The 22,117-nt window shown below is 49.0% G+C and overlaps 10 protein-coding genes across 10 annotated transcripts; 7 read left to right on the top strand and 3 right to left on the bottom strand.

Moving 5' to 3' along the window:
- Positions 1-141: 141 nt before the first annotated feature.
- On the top strand, positions 142-3,385 carry N7516_006557 (ssDNA endodeoxyribonuclease RAD1; the record flags this gene model as incomplete). Its single annotated transcript, XM_057219277.1, has 7 exons — positions 142-189; positions 239-416; positions 483-570; positions 625-695; positions 745-1,273; positions 1,325-2,423; positions 2,474-3,385. The coding sequence occupies 7 exons, from the start codon at positions 142-144 to the stop codon at positions 3,383-3,385; spliced, it is 2,925 nt and encodes a 974-aa protein (XP_057073368.1).
- A 460-nt stretch (positions 3,386-3,845) lies between these two features.
- On the top strand, positions 3,846-6,123 carry N7516_006556 (uncharacterized protein; the record flags this gene model as incomplete). Its single annotated transcript, XM_057219276.1, has 6 exons — positions 3,846-3,972; positions 4,023-4,157; positions 4,214-4,468; positions 4,518-4,644; positions 4,694-5,552; positions 5,623-6,123. 6 exons carry the CDS (start codon positions 3,846-3,848, stop codon positions 6,121-6,123), a joined length of 2,004 nt encoding a protein of 667 aa, XP_057073367.1.
- An 804-nt stretch (positions 6,124-6,927) lies between these two features.
- On the bottom strand, positions 6,928-7,554 carry N7516_006555 (translation initiation complex factor eIF1A; the record flags this gene model as incomplete). Its single annotated transcript, XM_057219275.1, has 2 exons — positions 6,928-7,356; positions 7,534-7,554. 2 exons carry the CDS (start codon positions 7,552-7,554, stop codon positions 6,928-6,930), a joined length of 450 nt encoding a protein of 149 aa, XP_057073366.1.
- Positions 7,555-8,276: 722 nt separating this feature from the next.
- On the top strand, positions 8,277-8,720 carry N7516_006554 (uncharacterized protein; the record flags this gene model as incomplete). Its single annotated transcript, XM_057219274.1, has 1 exon — positions 8,277-8,720. The coding sequence occupies one exon, from the start codon at positions 8,277-8,279 to the stop codon at positions 8,718-8,720; it is 444 nt and encodes a 147-aa protein (XP_057073365.1).
- A 421-nt stretch (positions 8,721-9,141) lies between these two features.
- N7516_006553 (putative chitin biosynthesis protein (Chs5)) lies at positions 9,142-10,523 on the top strand (the record flags this gene model as incomplete). The annotated part of the gene is made up of 2 exons (XM_057219273.1): positions 9,142-9,213; positions 9,327-10,523. 2 exons carry the CDS (start codon positions 9,142-9,144, stop codon positions 10,521-10,523), a joined length of 1,269 nt encoding a protein of 422 aa, XP_057073364.1.
- Positions 10,524-11,076: 553 nt separating this feature from the next.
- Positions 11,077-12,435, bottom strand: N7516_006552 (putative aspartate transaminase; the record flags this gene model as incomplete). The annotated part of the gene is made up of 3 exons (XM_057219272.1): positions 11,077-11,141; positions 11,195-11,300; positions 11,356-12,435. The coding sequence occupies 3 exons, from the start codon at positions 12,433-12,435 to the stop codon at positions 11,077-11,079; spliced, it is 1,251 nt and encodes a 416-aa protein (XP_057073363.1).
- Positions 12,436-13,565: 1,130 nt separating this feature from the next.
- On the top strand, positions 13,566-14,812 carry N7516_006551 (alpha/beta hydrolase; the record flags this gene model as incomplete). Its single annotated transcript, XM_057219271.1, has 4 exons — positions 13,566-13,671; positions 13,716-14,101; positions 14,168-14,485; positions 14,534-14,812. 4 exons carry the CDS (start codon positions 13,566-13,568, stop codon positions 14,810-14,812), a joined length of 1,089 nt encoding a protein of 362 aa, XP_057073362.1.
- A 207-nt stretch (positions 14,813-15,019) lies between these two features.
- On the top strand, positions 15,020-17,038 carry N7516_006550 (class II fumarate hydratase). The gene is made up of 6 exons (XM_057219270.1): positions 15,020-15,283; positions 15,343-15,387; positions 15,446-15,483; positions 15,551-15,666; positions 15,721-16,738; positions 16,800-17,038. Exons 1-6 carry the CDS (start codon positions 15,077-15,079, stop codon positions 16,984-16,986), a joined length of 1,611 nt encoding a protein of 536 aa, XP_057073361.1. The 5' UTR covers positions 15,020-15,076; the 3' UTR covers positions 16,987-17,038.
- A 558-nt stretch (positions 17,039-17,596) lies between these two features.
- Positions 17,597-18,267, top strand: gup1 (glucosamine 6-phosphate N-acetyltransferase; the record flags this gene model as incomplete). Its single annotated transcript, XM_057219269.1, has 2 exons — positions 17,597-18,103; positions 18,178-18,267. The coding sequence occupies 2 exons, from the start codon at positions 17,597-17,599 to the stop codon at positions 18,265-18,267; spliced, it is 597 nt and encodes a 198-aa protein (XP_057073360.1).
- A 1,968-nt stretch (positions 18,268-20,235) lies between these two features.
- N7516_006548 (uncharacterized protein) lies at positions 20,236-21,574 on the bottom strand (the record flags this gene model as incomplete). The annotated part of the gene is made up of 3 exons (XM_057219268.1): positions 20,236-20,258; positions 20,303-21,361; positions 21,547-21,574. 3 exons carry the CDS (start codon positions 21,572-21,574, stop codon positions 20,236-20,238), a joined length of 1,110 nt encoding a protein of 369 aa, XP_057073359.1.
- Positions 21,575-22,117: the final 543 nt, after the last annotated feature.

Raw genomic sequence — 22,117 nt, 5'->3', positions numbered from 1 at the left:
TTCTTAGGCTACGTCTACTGTCTACTCCCAACCAAGGATCTCTTGATTGATTCATTACGTCATACATCTTAGCACCACGTGATCACGCGACATCTCATTGACTGGGCCCCTCACTCCTCAACGCGTTAGGAAGTGCTCCCAATGCCTCCAGAACGGTCAAATGTGCCGGTGAAGCTGTCTCTACCACTGGTAGGTATTTCACCATCTCTGAGTAGGCTTACCACTAACACCCATTAAGCAATACCAGCAGGAGCTCTTCACCGAACTACGCGCCGAAGATGAGCTAGTCATCCTTGCACGAGGCCTAGGGCTTCTACACCTAATCACAAATCTCCTCCATTTCTACGATGCGGCGGGAAACAATTTGGTTTTGGTGGTGGGTGCAGATGAACGCGAGAATGAATGGATCGGAGAGGGTATGTGGATCAGTGTACATTCCAGGCCGGACGCTCGTGTTGGAAGCTGATGGATCCTAAAACCAGCATTGGCGGAACATTATGCTACCAGCAAGTCTCCTCTTGCTAGGGGGTTGAAAGTGATCAATACCGAGAAAGCTACGGTGCCGATGCGGTGGGTTTCTCGTCTCCGCTATGTCGATTGCGGTGTGTATTGACGAATTGCCAGGGAGAGAATATATGGCGAAGGAGGTATTCTGAGTGTGACATCCAGAATATTGGTTGTGGACTTGTTATCGAGTATGTATGTTTTAGTATAATGGCTGAAGACACTCGCTGATCTTTCTAGAACTTCTTGATCCCGAGAAGGTCACTGGGATGGTCATTTTACATGCTGATAAGGTTTTGGCGACATCCCTCGAAGCTTTTATTGTCCGGGTCTACCGGCAATCGAACAAGCGTGGCTTCTTGAAAGCATTCTCAGACTCCCCGGAACCATTTACGATGGGCTTTGCCCCGTTGGCTAATATGCTGCGCAACCTTTTCCTACGCAAGGCATCACTGTGGCCTAGATTCCATGTTTCTGTTGCTGAGTCCCTAGAAGGAAACCGCAAGGCAGAAGTGATCGAGTTGGAAGTTCCTATGAGCGACAAAATGAGGGAAATTCAGAATGCTGTTCTGGAATGTGTAGAGATCAGTATCACTGAGCTCAGGAAAAGCAACACTGGGTTGGATATGGAAGAGTGGACGTTGGACAGTGCTTTGCACAGGAATTTTGATATGATTATCAGACGTCAACTAGACCCAATTTGGCATCGTGTGAGCTTCAGGACACGACAAATTGTCAGTGATTTGACAAACCTACGAGAAGTCCTTCAGTGTGTCTCTCCCCCATGTCTTTTCATTTATTTATACTGACAGCTCTGCAGTGCTTTACTCAGCTACGATGCGGTATCTTTTGTCAAGTACCTTGATACTATCGTGTCTGCGCATGCTCCGCCTCCCGGCTCTAACAGACATAATTACTCTCCGTGGCTTTTCCTCGATGCTGCCCATGTTCTTTTCCAGACCGCCAAATCACGGGTCTACGAAGGTAAATTGAACAACGAACTGACCCGCCTTTCATCTTCAACGACATTCTCTTCTGAGTTGAACCCGGCTCTAGAGGAACTGCCAAAGTGGAGTGTCCTATCAGATGTCCTTGCCGAAATCGAACACGATGCTTACCTCCATCCTGCGAGAATGGATCAATCAAATAGCACCATATTGATTATGTGTAGTGATCAACGAATATGCCGCCAGCTTCGCGAGTATATTGGCACTATGCACTCCAAAATTGCCCAAGGGTCTGAATCCAAAGAAGAAAAGGATGATCCTAGCGAGGACAAGCCTTCTGCGGAGCTTATGATGCGGCGTCGGCTGCGAGACTATCTCAATTGGAAGAGGTCTCTCTCAAATGTCAACAAAAATTTGTCCCAATCAGTACAGGACGAAAGGTCTGGAAAACCTTCTGAGTCATCAGCGGCCCAAAGTGTGCATCAAGGACGGCCTCCCCCAAACAAACGTCGTCGAGTACGTGGCGGCGGCGCGGTCACCTCAGCTGCAGGTCGTGTGCCAAGTAGCAGTGTCCAAACCGAAGTCGAATTGCCCGGTCAGGTCGTCAGCTTACTAGGCGAGATTCAACCTACCAAGGTGGAAGAAATGCAGAAAGAGGAAGTTATTGTCGATGAACTGGAGGATATGGAAGATTTCTACGAATTGTACGATATGAACGATCTGGTCCTGATACACCCTTACGACGGTGACATGGATGAGCATATACTTGAGGAAGCACGTCCGCGATACGTTATCATGTACGAACCTGATCCCGCGTTCATTCGAAGGGTTGAGGTATATCGCAGTTCCCATTCGGGGCGAAACGTGAAGGTTTATTTCATGTATTATGGTGGCTCTGTCGAGGAACAGCGGTATCTGAGTGCTGTCCGACGAGAGAAAGACTCATTCACAAAGCTGATCAAAGAGAAGGGGGTAAGTTACCCAGCTACACACCTCAAACTACTTGCTAACGTGGTTTTCAGAACATGGCAGTCACCTTGACGCATGACAAAAAGGCTGAAGACCCCCAGGAGCAATTCCTCCGGACAGTCAACACTCGTATTGCTGGAGGAGGACGACTAGCAGCTACAGCATCCCCTCCTCGGGTTGTAGTTGATGTGCGGGAATTCCGAAGTGCTCTACCATCTCTGTTACATGGAAACAACATGATTGTGATTCCCTGCCAGCTCACCGTGGGTGACTACATTCTCACTCCAGACATTTGTGTCGAAAGGAAATCGATCCGTGATCTCATAAGCTCGCTCAAGAACGGCCGCCTCTACAACCAGGCCGAGACCATGTTGCAGTATTACAAGAGCCCGTTACTGTTGATCGAGTTCGATCAAAACAAATCTTTCACTTTTGATGCGTTCGCCTCCGTTCCAACAGGGCCCACGTTTATGACAGACTATGGTTTCTCATCTTCCGGCACTGCAACCAGCACTAGCAGCAGCTCACTTGCCAATCCGTCTAATCCAAAGTCCGCTCAGCATTTACTTGTGCTCCTCACTCTCGCCTTCCCACGCCTAAAGATCGTTTGGTCTTCATCCCCTTACCAGACAGCTGAGATTTTTGCAGAGCTTAAAAAGAACGCCCAAGAGCCAGACCCACTCCGTGCAGTTCAGCTCGGCCTTGATATTGATATATCTAATTCGTCTGGCTCTGCCGACGTCATGGCAGCCGCTGGGATTGAGCACCGTACCTTCAATCTTCTTCCACAAGACATGTTGCGAGCTGTTCCGGGTGTTACACCCCAAGCTCTAGAGCGGCTGATCATCGAAACGGATAATATTAGTGATATCGCCAACATGGATGTCGAGCAGCTGGATCCACTGGTTGGCAAAGAAGCTGCACGTAAGATCGTTGGTTTCTTCCAGAAAAGCGTATTTGATTAGTGGGGGATCCGGTCTGAAGTCTCCAGTGCATTCATTTTTAAATCCAATCATGAGTTCGATGCAAGTAATAAATTCACAAACAGGCTGCCCAGGTGTGTGTGTACGTCAACAAATGCGGTAACGTGTAACAAATACAATTACATCATCCCATCACATCTCCATATTTTGCTCAAATCGGCCAGAAAAAGAAAATAAAAAGTAGCAAGCAGCCGAGAAATCCGAGTTCTGGGCTCTCTCGATCAATTTGGACATTTGAACAGTTGAACATTTGAACATTTGAACCTGGTCTACCCCATAAGACAACTTTCCGTCTTGGCGACGATCGTGCAGATCAGCTAAAAACAGAACAACCCCCAGTCGACAGCCGAAGCAAGGGCCCCTGAGAAAGAGTGGAGATGGTAATGGGTCTCTTTGGGGCCAGAGATATTATGGCAGACTCCTGAGTCTTCAACTTATCACCATGCATCTAAAGACCGTGTTGACTCCGGTCGCTTTGGCGGCTGTTGTCGGTGCTACCAGGAGTATACGCGATGTTGAGCCATGTGCTCAGGTTAGCAAGTTGGTGGAAGACGCCAATCAAGACCAGAGTACGTCATGGACTCGAAAACATCAATTAGGTGGTCACTAACGGTCGCAGCGAATGCCATTGTGCCTCATGATCTGGCTCATCGATGTCTGCTATCTATGCCCTTTGACTCGGATCGCGCCGTTGATTTCCTTATTCAGGTTCGCAAGATCCTCGAGTTCCAGTCGACGATCGATATTTTGAAGGGTAAGTGATATCAATTCAAATGACAGTCTTCTATCCTGCTTAACTTGTATTGTTAGATCCTCCATCGGGCTATACTATGCCCTCCACGGATATCATGAGGGAAATCGATACAATTACAGACAGGGCCAAAAGCAACAGCTATACCAGCCAATTTGAGATGGACTTGGAAATTAACCACCTTGTCAAAACGGCCCATGATGGTCACCTAGCTTTCCAGCTATGCTCGCAGTCAATCTTCACATATCAAATCGATATGCCTCTAGTGTCAATCTCAACAGATGGGCTCGCACTTCCCCAGGTGTACGCTTTAGGTATGTAAGGCACTATATCTCTGTTAAAAACGTCGAACTAACATGTCAGATGATGCGAAACTACAGAAGGATGACCCAGACACCGTCTCGCCTCTAGTGTCCATCAATGGCACCAACGTGGCTACATACCTTGAATCATATGCCAATGATCAGAACCTCCAGGATCGCGATGCACAGTAGGTAGCCTTCTGCAACTTCGGTATTGGACCACACTAACTGTCGCAGGTACAATCGAGTATTTCCGGCGCCAGCCCGCAGCGTCACCAACACTCCGACTAGTGTGAATGGAATATGGGCTTCCATTGGAGACTGGACTGATGGCGCTCAACTGTCCCTCAAGTTTGGAAATGGCACTGAAAAGACCATTGAGAAAACAGCCACACCGAGCGAAAAGTTTTTTTCGTATGAAAATGGCACGCATCTCTACGAGATAGAGTGTCTTCCTCGAGACCTGTCTGCAGCTTCGAGCAGCCCATCCGGCGCCGAAAAGGCCTCCTCCGAGATAGCGGGATTCCCCACCACTACCTGGCGCAACTCAGCTAATTCAATTGCTGGATATTACTCCAAATTATCAGGCCTGGAGGATACAGCAATCATCTTTCTGCCCACTTTCTCATCCAGCGCACCAGAGACTGCTAAGATTGCGGTTGACTTCTTGCAAAACAGCACTGAATCTGGAAAGAAGAATGTCTTGATTGACCTCTCATCCAACCCCGGTGGATACATGTCTATTGGCATCGACATGTCCCGTATATTCTTCCCCGATGTTGTCCCATACACAGCGACGAGGTTCCGAGCACACGATGCAGCCAAATACCTCACAAAAGCATACGCGGGCGGCAACAGTACGGACACGAGTAATGTTTTCGCGTATCGGCAGATGGTTCGACCTGACCAGAAAACCGACTTCAGTTCGTGGGAAGATCTCTACGGGCCGCACGAAATCCTGGGAAGCTCTGCTTCTAGCCTACTAGCTAACTTCAACTACACCTCCACTTCTTCGAAGAACTTCCCCATCAACGGATACGGGCCAGTTCCGTTGAACCCAAGCAAATCACTCTTCTCGGCGGATAACATCGCTATTGTAAGTGATCGTTTTGCCACAGAAGAACACAGAAAAAGAGAAGACTGACTAACACAAACTCCAATAACAGATCACAGACGGCGACTGTGTCTCCACTTGCGCGTTCTTCGTCAAGCTGATGAAACGCCAGGGCGTCCGCACAATCACATTCGGCGGCCGTCCACAAAAGGCGCCCATGCAGGGCGTCGGCGGCGTCAAGGGCGGACAGTCACTCGGGATCAACTATATCAACGGCTATATCGAGCAAGCAAATGGGTTGATTAGAGACTCGGCTAACCGTGGATCGCCACTCCTGACATCTGCCGAGTGGAAGGCATTTAACGAGTCCAGCCCGAGCACGACAGCGTCGCTCCAGTGGAGTGGCAACCTGAACCTGCGGAACGAGTATGACCCGGAAGATGGTCAGACACCGCAGCAGTTTGTCTATGAGGCTGCTGAATGTCGTCTTTTCTATACGCTGGATAATTATTTGGAACGGGAGACCGTTTGGCAGGCTGCGGCAAAGGCTATGTTTGGGAATGAACAGTGTGTAGAGGGATCAACTAAGGGGAAGGGCAGTTTGGATTCTTGATCCGATTGATATTTCGGCAGAAGAACGTACATAGAATAGTTGTAGAAATTGAACGTAAACACATCTAAGATATAACTACCTCGCCTGTACATAACATGGGCTGAAATTGACTGGAGTTTAGTTACGACAACTCACTTTGATATGTTCTTCTTTAAAGTAGTCTACAACCTTGGAAAGAAAAGAGCAAGTGTAAAAATAATATTTTCAATTCTCGTGGCCCATTTCATGACTCTATCATAAAAGAACGAAAGAAAAGCAAGTCGAGGCTGAGCAGAGTGAACACACCGCATGCAATGCAATGCAGGAAAACAAGCACACAGGTTCATGATGTGTGCGAAGCAATCATGTTTAGTCTCTGTCATGATCCCAAGATATTTGCAAAAAGGACGAAAATGGTATCGAGGATCGATCAACCTTGGCAAATCCAAAATCGCCAATTGACAAACACCGAGGGTTGTCCTCTGTTCGATGGCTTCAAGCCCGTAAAGGTTGTCGCAGTAGCGCCAGAATGAAAGGGTGTCCCTATCGTCATGCAAGCCGAGGTGAGGAGCAGCGTCGTAGGCTGAGGTGATTGATGCTCTTGGTCCGTTCGAACGAATGTACAGAGGGAATCGGATGTTGAAAGTACCTCGCGTGGCAAGTAGTCAAAGGCAGTTTCGGAGCATATGAGCGCGACGACACTGTGCCAACGGTGGCGAGTAGGAGGAGAGGGATTTGGCGAACATGGAGAATACCGAGGAGGAATGTATCCGGGGTATTCTTGCAGGGCAGAGCATCGAACTCTGGGGGTAGCAGGGGATGAGCTTAGAGCTCGTCGACATCGATCTCCTTCTCGTCCTCGCTTTCGCGGTCCTCGTCGAACTCGACGTTGTCGTCCAGGCCTTCACCACCGTAGGTATCGGTCTCGTTGATCTTGGCGTGCTCGGGCAGCTCACCGTAGGCCTTAAGAGAACGGGCCTCGTCGGCAGTGTACTTCATGATAACATCACCTTTCTCGTCCTGGTAGTCACGGAGCGAGAGAAGAATGATATCACCCTGGTTGATCCAGACCTTCTTGCGAAGCTTGCCACGAATGTGGGCCAGACGCTTCTCGCCGTCGAAGCAGAGTGCCTCTAGGCGACCGTTGCCCAGCATCTTCACGACCTGGGCATACTCCTGGCCCTCCTCCTTGAAGACAAGTTCACGCTTCTCATTGTCGTTCTCGTTCTTTCCGCGACGACGGTTCTTACCGCCCTATACTTGGTTGTTAGAATATGTCACATAAAGTAATATCGGTGGCTTAAAAGCGAAAACCCTTCCACGAGTCCAAGAAGTCACGTCGAGGGTAGGTGGCTACCCTTGACTAGGAGACGGTGGATGTGGCGAGGAAATTATCATCAACAGGAGGGGCTGGATATTTTGCGCGCTTACCTTTCCCTTATTCTTGGGCATAGCGGTTTGTGCTGACCTTCACCTGGTCAAGTCTCTCTGTTGTCGATTTTTTTCTGTAGATCAATGAAGATCTGAAGAGTCCTAATCGAAGTTGATTAGGGAAGGGAGAGTGGAAGAAAGAAGGAGGTGGGGGTTCTGTGCACGGTATTCAAATCTTTTTTCTTATGTAATCAGGCACTAGCTGCCCAGTGGCGTCAGTGATTTTGCCCCCGCTTACTGTAAATTTCTGCCTTGGTGCCTAATTTTGGGGTAGATTTGACCGCCTGGTCTTCGATTGGCAGAAAAAGAGTGGCGAGAAAGAAACAATGTCAAGCTCGGAAGTTTTGCAGGGGCATTTCTGAGGAATTCCCTGAGGCTTTGCAATATACGGTGCTGTCAGATCTGCTAAGAGTCTGAATATTCGTTTCAATTACAGCTGTCTTGCCCTCCGTGCGGCCATCCTGACAAGCAAGCACGAGACCCGCAATCTCCGAAGATTTGGCGCCTCCCGAGTACATTCACAATACATTCGTGAAACTCTTCTTGTTGACTCGATGATATCTCTCTGAAGCTGTATTCTGAACCTTCGATTGTTCCTCCGAAGTCTTCATAGGCTCTCGCGGGCTCTGTTGAATATTCTGTGGAGTCCAATCCGACATGATATCAATGTGCTACGACTCTCCTTATATCTCACAGTCCAAACCAGCATACCTTCACAACCACCGATAGCCCTTTTATTTATCATGGCGACGAAGTTTGGCACATCTACGAGCAGCCTGGTGCTTCGGTATTGGCCTAGATGCAACACCCCTCCTGTTGCTGCACGCTACGTGAATTCCCATACCCATCCGATCCGGCCCAAAATTGTCGATCTCTGCGCACATCGTGAAAGAAACACATTATGGTGGCGAGTCTCGGTGTCATCACTCCAGCAAAGCAAGCGGGTGGTTCGCTCCTGGTGCGCACGCCGAGTGCGAATTGCTATCGAGCAGGCTCTGAGGCGGCAAGGATTGGATAAGATGGGGAAACCGCTCGTTTCTGAGTCTCCTTTGCGGAAGAGAAATTTGTCGGGAACCATGGACATCTACGTTCAGCCGCCGTGTGTGGCTCAGAACTTCGAGACGGTCCAAAAGGATGCAGATCATCTAATCTCCTTGCTTCTGGAACATAAGTCACCACGGAAATGACCTATTGTCGATGAGCCACACTGCAAAGGTGAAGCCAGGGCAAATTGGGCGACCCTTTGCAATTCAATGTACTATATTATCATAACATCTTGTATACTAGCAGTCGACCGTTGGACTATATTACCGTGCATCATCTGGACGACATCGCGATTATGGCGTTTTGGGGAAATTAGTTTGCATCTGAGATTCAAGTTATCTCAACTCTTATTCATTCCATTCATTATACCCTCCATTTTGAAAATAATTGTTCGTTGTTGACTTCGAGGTACAGAAGTAAATATAGAAGCGCGAGTATCTTGGCCCCCGTACATATCTCGCTAAATGCCGATCTGGCGGAATCAACGACCCGGGGGTCTAGGCTAAAGATTCACTTGACAACAACCACCACTTATCCTAAACCTCCCCTTCTTTAATCCTCGCTATGCTGGTTTCTTTGACAGTTGGCAAGGTAGACGCGGGTGTCGCAGTGCTCCTCACCCAAGACAATCGACTCGTAAGTTCAAACCCCTGGTCGCCTACTCCCTACTCCCCAGGCATCGACGACATACAATTCTACTGGAACATCAATAACAAACAGACGCATTTTACTGACAAATCTCCGCGCAGATTGAATTCCCCTCAGTCCTCCTCCCGAACAACATTAGCTCAGGCAGCATTGTTGATATCACTGTTTCGCGCAACCATGCCGCCGAAGCAGCGAGCGCAACTGCTTTCCAATCCCTCCAGAAGCGAATCCTAAATACGTATGGAGTCAAGGCCCCGTCGCCACCGATTCTGCGCCTACGAAATGCAACCCAGACCTCACTCGTTCTCGAGTGGGACCCAATCGACCTAGCCACTGCATCCCTGAAATCACTCTCCCTCTACCGCAATGGCTCCAAGGCCGGCTCGATACCCCGCCCGCTTGAGACACGCAGCACAAAAATCAGCGGCCTGGCCATTCACTCCGAGTACTCTTTCCATCTGGTCCTACGGACCACCGCTGGCACCTACCAGTCGGAGAAGCTGACGTGTCGCACACACAAAATGACTGATCTCTCCGGTATCACTGTCACAACGGGTATCCTCGATCCGCAGCAGAAGGAGGCTCTCGGTGCTGCATTGGACCGCATTGGAGGCAAGATGATCGACTCGGTCCGTATCGACACCACTCACTTCGTCTGCACAGAAGGACGGGGCGCGCAGTGGGAGAAAGCTGTGGAGATGAATATTCCTGTCGTGGTTCCGGAGTGGGTGGATGCTTGTGAGACAGAGGGCACCATTGCCGGTGTACGTGGCTACTATCTCAATGCAGACCCCAAGGCCCGTCAACTGGGCGTGATCCACGGCTCGTCCCACCAGCGTACCACCTCTACTCTTTCGACTGCGACAAGTGCAAACCAAGGAAGACTCAGCGCTCAGCCCCAACGAAGCCCTGCACCAGAGCAGGTGCCCGAGGAGCCTCCTCTGACTCCATTCCCTGGGGGTGAGACGAGTGGCCAACTCCAGGCGCAGACACAGACACAGGAGGTTGAATCACAAGATGGAGAAGATGACCTCCCGCCTCCTCCACCCCCGCCCAAAGATGAAGCCGAGGATTCAAATGAGCCTGTTCGGAATGGGGAGGCAGAAGCAGCACCTATTCCAGAGGCGAAGGACGAGGAGCCTGAAGCCGAAGCCGCAGAGGAGAGCCATGAAGAGACAGAGAAGGAACAGACACTTCCACAGAACAGGCCCGAGGATGACTCCGAATCAGCAAATCTCGGAGGCGCAAAGGGCAAAGGCAAAGAGGGCGAGGGTGACTTCAACGAAGTGCCTCTCTGAATGGCTCTCTGATGATCTACCCTGCTCTATCCTTGCTTCACGGTCAATCTCTTGACATCCCTACCCTGCTTTTTTCCCCCTTGTCGACCAGCGTCTACGACTTTATCCAGTACAGTTTTACCTCGTTGTGGTTAGTGGCATGTCTCTTCACTTAAGCGGACAACCCATAGGATTCTTACGAACGTGCTCCGACTTTGACTTCTCATTTTTCTTTCTCGTGTTTCGTGTTCGCTGTTATGTGTACAGTACGCAATTTGATTTACCTAATGCAGCCTTGTTCACTGACTCGATTGATTCGGTTTGCCTATATAGAAATTTGGAGACTGCCTAGATGAGATATTGTAGGTAAGAACACCAAAATTGCACGTATGGCTATGGGTCTCTAAATTGGAATTCTATCATGAAACGTCGTAAATCAGATGGGCCCGCCAGATGCAAAATCAGTAGTAGTCGGCAAAAAAAGCTCAGCCCCTTTTGAGAGACCAAAATGCACGTCGAGGAAGCCTAAACAAAATGAAGTTCAAAACAAATCCAGTTGGGACTCGTTTCGAATTTAGTTCTCATTGCGAATAACATCGTCAATCGCCTGTGCGACGTAGGCGACGTTCTTTTGGCTCACTGTGCACAATGTCAGCTCGTGTTTATGAGTATGCATGATTTGGGGTACTTACGGCCGCTGATAGATGCACGGCCTGACTTGAGCAGGTAAATGTGGTATTTGTCCTTCAAGGCGTAGACTTGCTTGGGGGAAAGACCGGTGTAGGAGAACATGCCGTTCTAATAAAAAATTAGTAAATAGTATGTTACACATAGTAAAATCCAGATAGCTTACCTGCTGGATGATGTGCTCCCAAGTGCCGGGTGTCTGTAGACGGACTAGCTCACTGTATAGAGCCTTGCGCATGGCCTTGATGCGCGAACTCATAACCTGCAAGTCCTGGTGCCAGTCGGCAGTAAGCTCCTCGCTAGTAAGAACCTTCTTGACGATGCTGCAGCCAACACGCGGGCCCATGGAGAACTCGCCGCGGATCAGGTGGCATAGGTTGTTCACAACGATGTCGCGTATGGTGGTTGAGGCGCGGTTGGTGCAGTAGTGGAACGCACCAACGCGCTGGCCGTACAGACCGAAGTTCTTGGAGAAACTCTGTGCTACACACATCTCCATGTCCGGCTTGTTGTTGAAGAAGTAACGGACGGCCCAAGCGTCCTCCTCGACAGAGCCCGACGCGAAGCCCTGGTAGGCCGAGTCGAAGAAGGGGAAGAGCTTCTTGCGCTCGCAAAGGTCAGCAATGGCAACCCACTGCTCCTTGTTGGGATCCAGGCCGGTGGGGTTGTGCGCGCAGGCGTGCAGTAGCACAACATCGCCTTCCTGTGCCTCGGACTCAAGGGAGGACATCATGCCCTCGAAGTCGAATGACCGGGTTGCGGCATGGTAGTACGGGTATGTCTTCCGGGGCACACCGGCCAGCTCCCAAATGGTTTGATGATTGGCCCAAGATGGGTTGGACAGCCACACGGTGGGAGGCTTCATGTGGTGGGCAAGGAACAGGGCGCCGAGATGGTTAGCACCGGTACCAGCAACGGTCTGCACAGAACCAATGCGTGCCTTTGCTTCGTTTTCGCCCTGCTTGCCCTCAAATCCGAACATCAGATCCCGCGCGATTCCTAGGAAAGGCACATCGCCCTCGATCGCAGTGTATTCGTGACGGAAGAGGTCGTCGTCTACCACCAGCTCCTTCTCGGCCTTCTGCACGGTGGGAAGGGGCCATGGCTTTCCATCGTCTGTCCGGTAGACACCCACGCCCAAGCTAACCTTTTGCGGGTGGGGATCGACGGCGTAGGCCCCGTTCAGAGCAAAGATCTCGTCCGGAGGCACCGGGGAGACGTTCAGACGGGTGTCTATTTTGCTCATTGTGATGTATGTACGCTGCAATTGGGATTCCTGCGATCACTTTTAGGGCAAGATGTGGCGAGGCCGCGGCGTATATAAGTCAGTAAAGATCAAAACTTTAGAATCGCCCGCTGAGTCAACCCGACATCGCCGTCTTTTTTGCCCCGCGGGAAGTCCCGCTTAGTAGCGGATTCCGGGGTCCACGGATGCTTGGAACACAACTTGCAATGCCTTCATCTTCGTTTGATTCAAAGAAAGGGATAGCCGTCAATACCCTTCTAGTTTGGGGATGTGCTGGTTGATGAGCAGCCTTGGATATAGGTTATTGACCTCATCTTGAAGGATTATTAAACTCTAGACAAATTAGTATGCAACGTCATCGGATGTCTGCTGACGCGGATTATGAACGTTTTTCAAAAGGATAAATATGTGAGTTCTGCTTGTGTAGTACGCCATTCAAGGTGGGTGGGTGATAGCTCGTGGTGTGTTGTTGAGAATACTTGGAAGAGACGGCCACGCAGCGATATATAGTGGGGAGATACTATACATCGACTTTCCATCCTTTTACTTGTTTTACAACAACATCTATAAATTGTGTTATATGGCTCCTCCCCTGCTCCCTTGGGATAAATAGATAAACACTCTTAATGCTTCTATTAAGATTCCAATATAGAAAAGCCTAGTCATGGCTAAATCTTTTATTATATGGTGTGCTTCATCTGTCCGGTTATATCAAGATGAACACCTAGGAAATGTACTTGAACAGGGCGAACCAAGGATATCGAAAGGAGAGGACTAATTGGCTAGCCACAACTTATCCGATTTCGTCGAGCTACTGTTTCAATCTATTATTTTGACATACATTGAGCTGCAGTCGAGGAGGATAAATACACTTGAACTCGGGACTTTGCTACACAAACCACTCGGAGGATCCTGACTCGGACATTATGTGCATACCTACCTAGGGGATATAGACCGAAGTTGGTACATACACATGTAGTGATGTACATTGTATGTAACTATCCAACTGACCCCGCGATCTGTACTACATGGACTTCGATGCCTGCTCCAAACCACATCCTCTTCCGTACCCCATTCTTCAAACAATCCATCAAGTACATTAGATAGTGTGTATTCCTTTGGATACTAATATGGCCTCTCAATCCGTAGCAGGTGGTCATTCTGCATTGCAAAAGTTTCGGGTTCCAACCATCCTCCAGCCACTTCACAATAGCATCCCCCGGAGCTGCTCCCTCGGTATGATCCAACCTACGTCGCATACTATAATGCATATAATGCAGGGCGACTGCATACACATGAGATCCCGATTGAAGAGTTCCGCAAGAACCCTGCCCGTTATACCATTTCATATGGCCGAGCTCCCGGTCCTGATATTTTCCGCATCACAGAACAGAAGTGTCCTGTCGATGGTGGTGAAATTACCATACGGATATTTGAGCTAGCACCCCAGCTTGACGACCAGGGTCAGCCGAAGAGGAGAGCAGCCTATGTCAACTTCCATGGTGGTGGGTGGGTGTTTGGTGGACTAGCCGACGACCACGATTTCTGCAAGAGAGTTGTTCATGGTCTTAACGGGGACCTCGTCGCATTTGACGTGGATTACCGACTGGCCCCCGAGCATAAATATCCTATTCCTGTGAATGATTGTTGGACTGCCTTCAATTGGGTAGGAATCTCCGGGGCTAAGACCACCTTGCTTGAGAGAACCAAGTGCTGACGAGACAACATCTAGATTCGCTCTCACAAAGCAACTGAGTTTTATCTGGACCCTGATAGGTTCGCAGTGGGAGGTGCATCAGCTGGAGGTCAACTTTCGGCCGTCATCAGCCATCTTTGCCGTGATGCAAACATTCCCCTGCGCTTGCAAATCTTGACCGTGCCGGTGACAGACTTGCACCGTGTCTTCACCCCTGAAGGTGAGTTTGACCGCGAAGGTTGTCCCTACGAATCATACCGGGAAATGGAGTTTGCGCCAGCCCTACCAGCAGCGCGCATGGCATATTTCCATCGACAATTTCTAGGAGTTCCTCGACCGGCGGAGTCTAACGAGGTAAGTTCGGACATGAACTGATTGTAAATGTGGTGCTAATTTGTCTAGGATTGGAAGATATCGCCCATTCTTGCACCAAATTTTCAGAACTTGGCCCCTGCGTTGGTGTCTACAGCGGAATTGGATCCGCTACGCGATGAAGGAGAGGCGTATGCAGCTAAGCTTCAAGCTGCTGAGGTATCTGTAGAGATAGACCGAATTGCAGGTGCTCCACATTTGGTTGCTAAACTTGATGGAATTCTGGAGGGAGGTCAGCGATATAACGAGAAGGTGATTGCAACAATGAAGCAGCAGCTTTTAAGGGATGGGAGTTCAACCTGTACATAAAATAAATACCCATAAGTACGGATACCGGATACCAGATATTACTGAATATTACCAAATATTACACAAATCACTACTGAACAACCCGTCTCCCTTTGGTCCTGCCGATACCGGGAAATTTCGGCTGGGGACTCGGAGAGTTGAGCTTCAAATTTGAGACTTTTCTTTTAAAGGAGACCCTTGATTTCACTTCCCATAAAAGAAGAGAAACAGAAGCTTGGTGTGAGCCTTTGTATAACTTCTTTGGTACAACCCAATTGTCACATAATGAATCCCACTTCCTCCCGAGCCGCGGTGCGCTCTATGGCCACCTTGACACATGCGGCCAGAGCCACCCCCGCAGCTCGCACCGTGTTGTCGCCCTTTGCTACCCGGTCTCTGAGCTCTAATACCCGTCAATTTGCTCAGTTCCCCCGCCTTCAATCTTTGAACACTTTCTCCAACAAGCGAGCCTTTGGAACTACCGTCAGAATGGTATGCTGTCTTGAGAGCGCGGACAAACGAATTCAGATAAACTGATGCGTGTGATCTAGTCTGTTGACGCTCGCACTGAGAGTGATGCCTTTGGTGAAATCCAGGTGAGTGATTGTTGACATAGCAATGGTGCCGTATAGAACTAATGATTTATCTCAATAGGTCCCTGGAGACAAGTACTGGGGTGCGCAAACCCAGCGGTAAGACGCCCCCGTCAAATCGATACGTTACAATGGAAAACAAGAACAAGGTCGCTGATGGATACAGCTCCCTCGGCAACTTCGACATCAACCAGCCCCAGGACCGCATGCCTGCCCCGGTGGTCAAGGCCTTTGGTATCTTGAAGGGTGCTGCCGCCGAAGTGAACATGAAGTACGGCCTCGGTATGTGAAGCTCTTGCGGAAATTAGATGTCGCTATGTTATTGACTTGCATAAGACCCCAAGATTGGTGAGGCTATCAAGCAGGCCGCCGCTGAGGTCGCTGACGGTAGGCTGCTGGACCATTTCCCTTTGGTCGTCTGGCAGACTGGTTCCGGCACCCAGTCCAACATGAACTCTAACGAGGTCATCTCCAACCGTGCCATTGAGATCCTCGGTGGTACCATGGGATCCAAGAAGCCCGTTCACCCCAACGACCACGTTAATATGTCCGCCTCCTCCAACGACTCCTTCCCCACCGTTATGCACATCGCTGCCGTTGTCGAGCTCGAGCAGTCCCTTCTGCCTTCGCTCAAGGGCCTCCGCGATGCCCTCCAGGTGAAGGTCGACAAGTTCGAGCACATCATCAAGATTGGCCGTACCCACTTGCAGGACGCTACTCCTCTTACTCTTGGCCAGGAGTTCTCTGGCTACGTCGCCCAGCTCGACCGTAACATCGAGCGTGTCCAGGCTACTATTCCCCACCTGCGCTTCTTGGCTCAGGGTGGTACTGCTGTCGGCACTGGCCTCAACACCTTCAAAGGCTTCGACGAGGCCGTCGCTGCCGAGATCACCAAGTTGACCGGCACCGAGTTCAAGACCGCCCCCAACAAGTTCGAGGTTCTGGCTGCTCACGATTCCATCATCGAGGCCTCTGGTTCCCTGAACACCCTGGCCGCCTCCCTGTTCAAGATTGCCCAGGATGTGCGCTACCTGGGCTCCGGCCCTCGTTGTGGCCTGGGCGAGCTGAGCCTGCCCGAGAACGAGCCCGGCTCTTCTATCATGCCCGGAAAGGTCAACCCTACCCAGTGCGAGTCCCTCACCATGGTCTGCGCCCAGGTTATGGGTAACCACGTCGCTGCCACCATCGGTGGTATGAACGGCCAGTTCGAGCTTAACGTCTTCAAGCCCGTGATGATCGCCAACCTGCTCCACAGCGTGCGCATCCTCTCTGATGGCATGAACAGCTTCCGTTCCCACCTGGTGGACGGTCTACAGGCTAACGAGTCACGGATTAACTCCCTTCTTAACGAGAGGTATGCGCTTAAACCGCTCACCCCCCTTACTTTTTGATGGCAAATTCTAACTGTATGATAGTCTGATGCTCGTGACTTGCCTGAACCCTGTCATTGGTTACGACATGGCCTCCAAGGTGGCCAAGAACGCTCACAAGAAGAACCTTACTCTGAAGGAGAGCGCTATGGAGCTCAAGGCTCTCAGCTCCGAGGAGTTCGACCAGTATGTCCGCCCCGAGCTGATGCTGGCTCCCAAGGAGTTGAAATAAATGAACAGCAATGCTGTCCTGTGATATTATAGACCATTTCCGATAGGACATGTACAATGAAAGGAATATTATGTTTAATCACCTTGTGTTGTGATATAATACAGTTTTTTATGTTGGAGATATTCTTTTGGTGTTATAAATAGCGCCGATCGAGAACACTTGTGAATCGGAGTTGTTGAGATCATTCTAATATAAATATGTATACTTCAATAACCTTAGGAATTTCCAATGCAAAAATAAGAAGAGATTATACTAAAAAAGACCTGTGAGAAACAAAAAAAGAATCTACTAGTGGTCCCTTGGTATGGAGAGTATTTATAGAAAAGCCCCCCTTAGTGGCGGTGTCTCACCTGCAGGGCCGTACCTGAACCCTTGAAAGTCGAGTAACTACGGAGTACTTATTTCTCAGCTTGAAAACTTCTTCTTTTTCACATCGAAACTCTTGTATCTCTCCTCAATTACACACAAACATACTAAATTTCACTCCAACAAATTAACTTGCCAAATCCAAGTTCACCGATCTCCCTTGCGACCCCCGACCCCTGATAAACAACCCGCACTCGACCCTCAATCTCTTCAACACCTCCACCCTCCTACTCTCACCACAAAAATGACCGCACACGCCCTTGCAAACAACATAATTCCCGAAGCCACGAAGCCAATCATGAGCTCAACCGTCACCCCAGTGGACGCCGCAGTCGATCCCGTCACCGACGGTCCCCTCTTCCCCTCCACCCTCATTTCCCCCGAAGTGATCTCTCTCCTGCCAGCAGACTACACCATCCGGCCTATGCGGCGCTCAGACTACAACCGCGGCTACCTGGACGTGTTGCGCGTGCTGACAACTGTTGGCGACATCACCGAGGAGGCGTGGAACCAGCGGTACGATTGGATCACCTCGCGCAATGATGAGTACTACATGCTCGTGGTCTGCGATGGTGCGGACCGAGTCGTCGGAACTGGCAGTCTGATCGTTGAGCGCAAGTTCATTCATTCGCTCGGTATGGTTGGTCACATTGAAGACATTGCCGTTGAGAAGAATCAGCAGGGCAAGAAGCTGGGCTTGAGAATTATCCAGGCTTTGGATTACGTTGCTGCGCAGGTTGGCTGTTACAAGGTATGTGTTCTTAACTATTCCTTATGTCTATGGTTCTAGCTCTGTATCACTGTTCATTGCTGACTCGTTTACAGAGCATTCTTGACTGCTCCGAAGTCAATGAGGGTTTCTACGTCAAGTGTGGCTTCAAGCGAGCTGGCCTCGAGATGGCGCATTATTACTGATCGTTTCTTAATCCATGTATTTTTTTCTTTTTGGTTAACGCCGGTTGACGCCGGTTGTTATAATTTGGGTCCGTTATTCCGTCGAGGCTTCGGGGAAGCACCGTTGTCCACGAGAGGAACTTGCGCAAACCACGCGATCGTTGCATTTGAGAGAACGGAGCTGCACATGACACTAATCCATCGTGATTAGCATGGCCCTCGGCACATGGCAAGGAGCAATTGGGGCATTTGTGTAGCATTTTGAACCTGCCCCTCCACTACTGGCGACTGAATTGCGCACTGAAAGTCCCAGGGCTGGGGAGTGCATGGTCTACCAACCATTATCATGATGACGGTGCTTCTGCCATTGCGGTGATCCCCGTCTTTACCTTGTAGCACTATTGATGTTGTCTGTATTGTCTTTGCTTTCTTGAGACTTGAAACTAATGCATTGCGGCGATGGGGACCTAGATATGAAAACTGTGCATGTCTGTTACACTATAGGATGTGTTGGAATCAGTAATGAAGATAATTTTGTCTACCTGTAGCTGGCTGGATATAAATATGAGGAGTAGAGGCTGGCTATGTTATAGCTATTTATGTGACTAGCTATTTAGCCGCTAATATAACGGTAAAAGGTGGTCTAGAGACGTGGTGTCCACCGTTCGTCGAATGTTGGGTTATGGATTTTAACTGGTTGTCTCCCCTATGGGTTGATGGCCGGGTGAATCCCCATCTGTAGCCAGGAACCTGGAAGGTCCAGTTTGTATGCGGGACGCCTAACGCGTTCCAGGATGTGAAACTTGCCTACGAATTTCTACCTGAGCTTGCTGGGCCGACTATGTGGGAAAGGAGTAGGTTCAGACGAGCGGTGACATCACTGTCAAAGTCGTCTAAGAAAGGCAGGCACTGGGCCCGGTAAGTCGTCAGCTTGTGAGCCAAGTGGACAGCTCGTTGGGAACCCGCGCACTGGTCTAAGAAGCGTGTTGGGAAGTCAGGCGCAGCTCGTTACGTCGGTGTGCTGTGCCGTTTGGATATAAATGAGGAGTAGAGGCCGGCTAGATGGTCATATGACCAGATAACTGCCACTGTAACGATTTCAATTGATTTAGTCTATTTGTTCAAGTTGTATGTTCAAGAATATTGGGGTGTTAGTTAGCTCGAAGCCCAAGACGCACATCTACGCACCCTACAAAGATTCACCCATCTCTACTCAATTTTACTAGTGCACAATTAGCGTAGTGTTTTATATAGTTAGTTAGTATTCTTACAAACTAATACTATATTAGTTTTTTTTAAAAAAATAGGGCTCTTTGCACTCCTAACTCTCAACTCTCAACTCTTAACTCTCAATTTCTTAGTATCTTAGTATCTTAGTATCTTAGTATCTTAGTAGTTATAGTTAAATAGTTATTGTAGGTCCCCTATTAGTAACTAGTTAGTTAGCAATCACTACATAGCACCTCAATAGCATACTATCAATCAGATCAGATAGGGATTCCTCCGGCATAGTATCCTAGGCCTCCTAAACCATACCACGGAGCTTCGATAAAGGAAAAGGAAAGTGCTAATCCCTATACTATCTAGTTCTATGCCTTCTTAATGGGGTTTAAATCAGGTAAAAAGGTAGGCTATTCTATTATAATAGCCCTAAGCTCCTCGAAGAGTCTCTTTAGTAGTATGCCTAGGAATATTATCGTATATAGCAATCGGATTTTACCCCCTTCTTAGACGGAAGAAGCCTTTTATCATAGTACGTATAATATAGGATTCACTATATAGGTATAGGGACTTCTAAACTAAATTGAATCTGAATTGAATCTGAATTGAATCTGAATTGAATCTGAATTGAATCTGAATTGAATCTGAATTGAATCTAAATTATATCTAAATTATATCTAAATTGAATTTAGGGCGAATTTGAATTAGTAATATTGTATCGTAGAGCTGAAGGCCTCTTCCAGAGGCTTAATGCCATCCCATACAATTTCAATGTTTTTCTCGTAGGGTGGCTGGCATGGGATCAGAGACACACTCAGCTTTAACTGTTCCACACCATGGCTTGCCATAGCCTCAGCATCCCTCAACTTTGCCTTCTTGGCGGCTTCTGCCGCCCCTCTCAGATACCAGTGCGCAGTGTTAGCAGCGGCAAGGGCACTTTCCCACTGCCCAGTAGACTCTCGTTTCGTCACGCGCGACCCATTTAAGGACACGTGCCCGAAGGACTGAAGGCTATTAATATAGCCCATAATGAACCAGTCGAAGAGGTATTCGCAGGTTTTTTTAGTAGAGATAAGGAGATCAACATGGTCACCTCGCTCATCTGCTACAATCCCTGTCATTCGGCCTGATGAGTATATGGCCTTATCTGCCGAGTCGTAAACAAGGAACTCGAAGTTGTTACCATCACAGAGGATAGCAAGTATAGGCACCCAGTGCCCCTGCTTCAAGTTGGCGTAGTCACACGCTGCACACTCGGCAAGAACCTGGGCCTTCATATCAAGTCTGCTTTTTCCCACTGTTAAGATCTTTTCCACTTCGACGAAAACGATGCTCACAGTGTCGAGTGAGATAAAGTGGTGCTCGATTCGGCCTCGCCGAGTGAACTCACTCTCTAGCAGGGTCCCTGGCTTGTTCACGACAATGCTATTAAACAGGCAAACAATGCGGCTGAAAAGGGAGGAGATGAAACGGGATCTGGCTTCCTCGTTTTCATGAGCATCAATGGGACCGTACTGTGTTAAGGCATCTTCAACATCACGTGTGATGTCACGAAATAAGTCGGTAGGGATCCTAGATCGGCAGACATCTAGGGGCGACATGTCGCGACCTCCACCATTGGGGTCAAGCCACACGTATGGTGCAATCTGTTGGTAGCTAGCGTTTGAAAAGGATATGTCCAGTGTCTTGGTCGTTTGTGATAGTGTGGATAGCGGGATATCAAAAGTTGCCAGGAGCTTGAGAAATGCTTCCTCATATGTGAGATGTTTGGCTGCTCTGACCTTAGTAAAGGCCTCGAAGATGTCAGACCCTGGAGGGAGCTTGGACAGTGCGCCACGATCACGAGTCTTCACTTCACCCGGGCATGCCGGGCCAGGCGGCAATTGTTGCGTAGCTGGTGAGCTCCGTGTTCGGGGTTTCTTATCTGCTCGACTCTCGCCACTTGAGGGGCTCTTTTTCGGGGAGTCATTTTTAAGGATTCAGGACAAGCATGCGTTCTCCTTAGCAACGAATTGAGAAGATGGAGATCGGGGCTGGAGAAGGGGCAGGAGTCTCACTTTAATCTCAGAATAGTTATACGGGTCAGATATTCAACTTGGAAGATCATCGTCTGCTCAAGAATGGAAAGGTTCAGTTTAACAAGTTGCTGTGATGTAGAGATGATCCATTGACTCCGTGGTCAAAGCCAACTGAGGGGCACGTGACGGTAACATTAACAGCTTAGATTCATTCCAGCCACTCTAAAGATGCCAGAAAGAGGCTATGTACACAAGTGGATATTCCTCATTTATCTAATGTCAGACCAGAACAAAACAAAACAAAAAACAAAACAAGAGATTCAGTTGTAGATCGGGAGGCCGGATCTGGACTACTTCGTTGACAAGATCCGACAGAGATACCTACGCAACCACTCATGAGTAGGGCTGGCAGACATGGTATCTCGAGGGAAAAGCAAGAATCGTTCCATTGCTGGAGGTTGGATAAGAACATAATTTTAATACTCGCATGGGGATTCATTTTTTTGATTCCTTTGTTCCCATTTTTCTGCATGAAATTGTATTGCATAAAGTATTTCCAGAAACAAGGTCAAGGCCCAAGGCCAGTCCTCACAGACAGTACTCCAGCTCCGATGCCCGTAAGTTCCATCATA

This window comes from Penicillium verrucosum, assembly GCF_028828655.1.
Source record: "Penicillium verrucosum strain IBT 35672 chromosome Unknown utg000002l_segment0_segment0, whole genome shotgun sequence".
NCBI classification, from domain to species: domain Eukaryota; kingdom Fungi; phylum Ascomycota; class Eurotiomycetes; order Eurotiales; family Aspergillaceae; genus Penicillium; species Penicillium verrucosum.
The sequence above is the reverse complement of the archived record's forward strand: the minus strand, read 5'-3'. Positions and strand labels throughout refer to the sequence as shown.

Bases quoted from the DNA above. Each gene is read 5' to 3' on its own strand.
- N7516_006550 (XM_057219270.1), top strand. From the start codon at position 15,077: ATGAATCCCACTTCCTCCCGAGCCGCGGTGCGCTCTATGGCCACCTTG. The intron at 15,484-15,550 runs GTAAGACGCCCC...TGATGGATACAG, and splicing joins TGGGGTGCGCAAACCCAGCG to CTCCCTCGGCAACTTCGACA. The intron at 16,739-16,799 runs GTATGCGCTTAA...ACTGTATGATAG, and splicing joins AACTCCCTTCTTAACGAGAG to TCTGATGCTCGTGACTTGCC.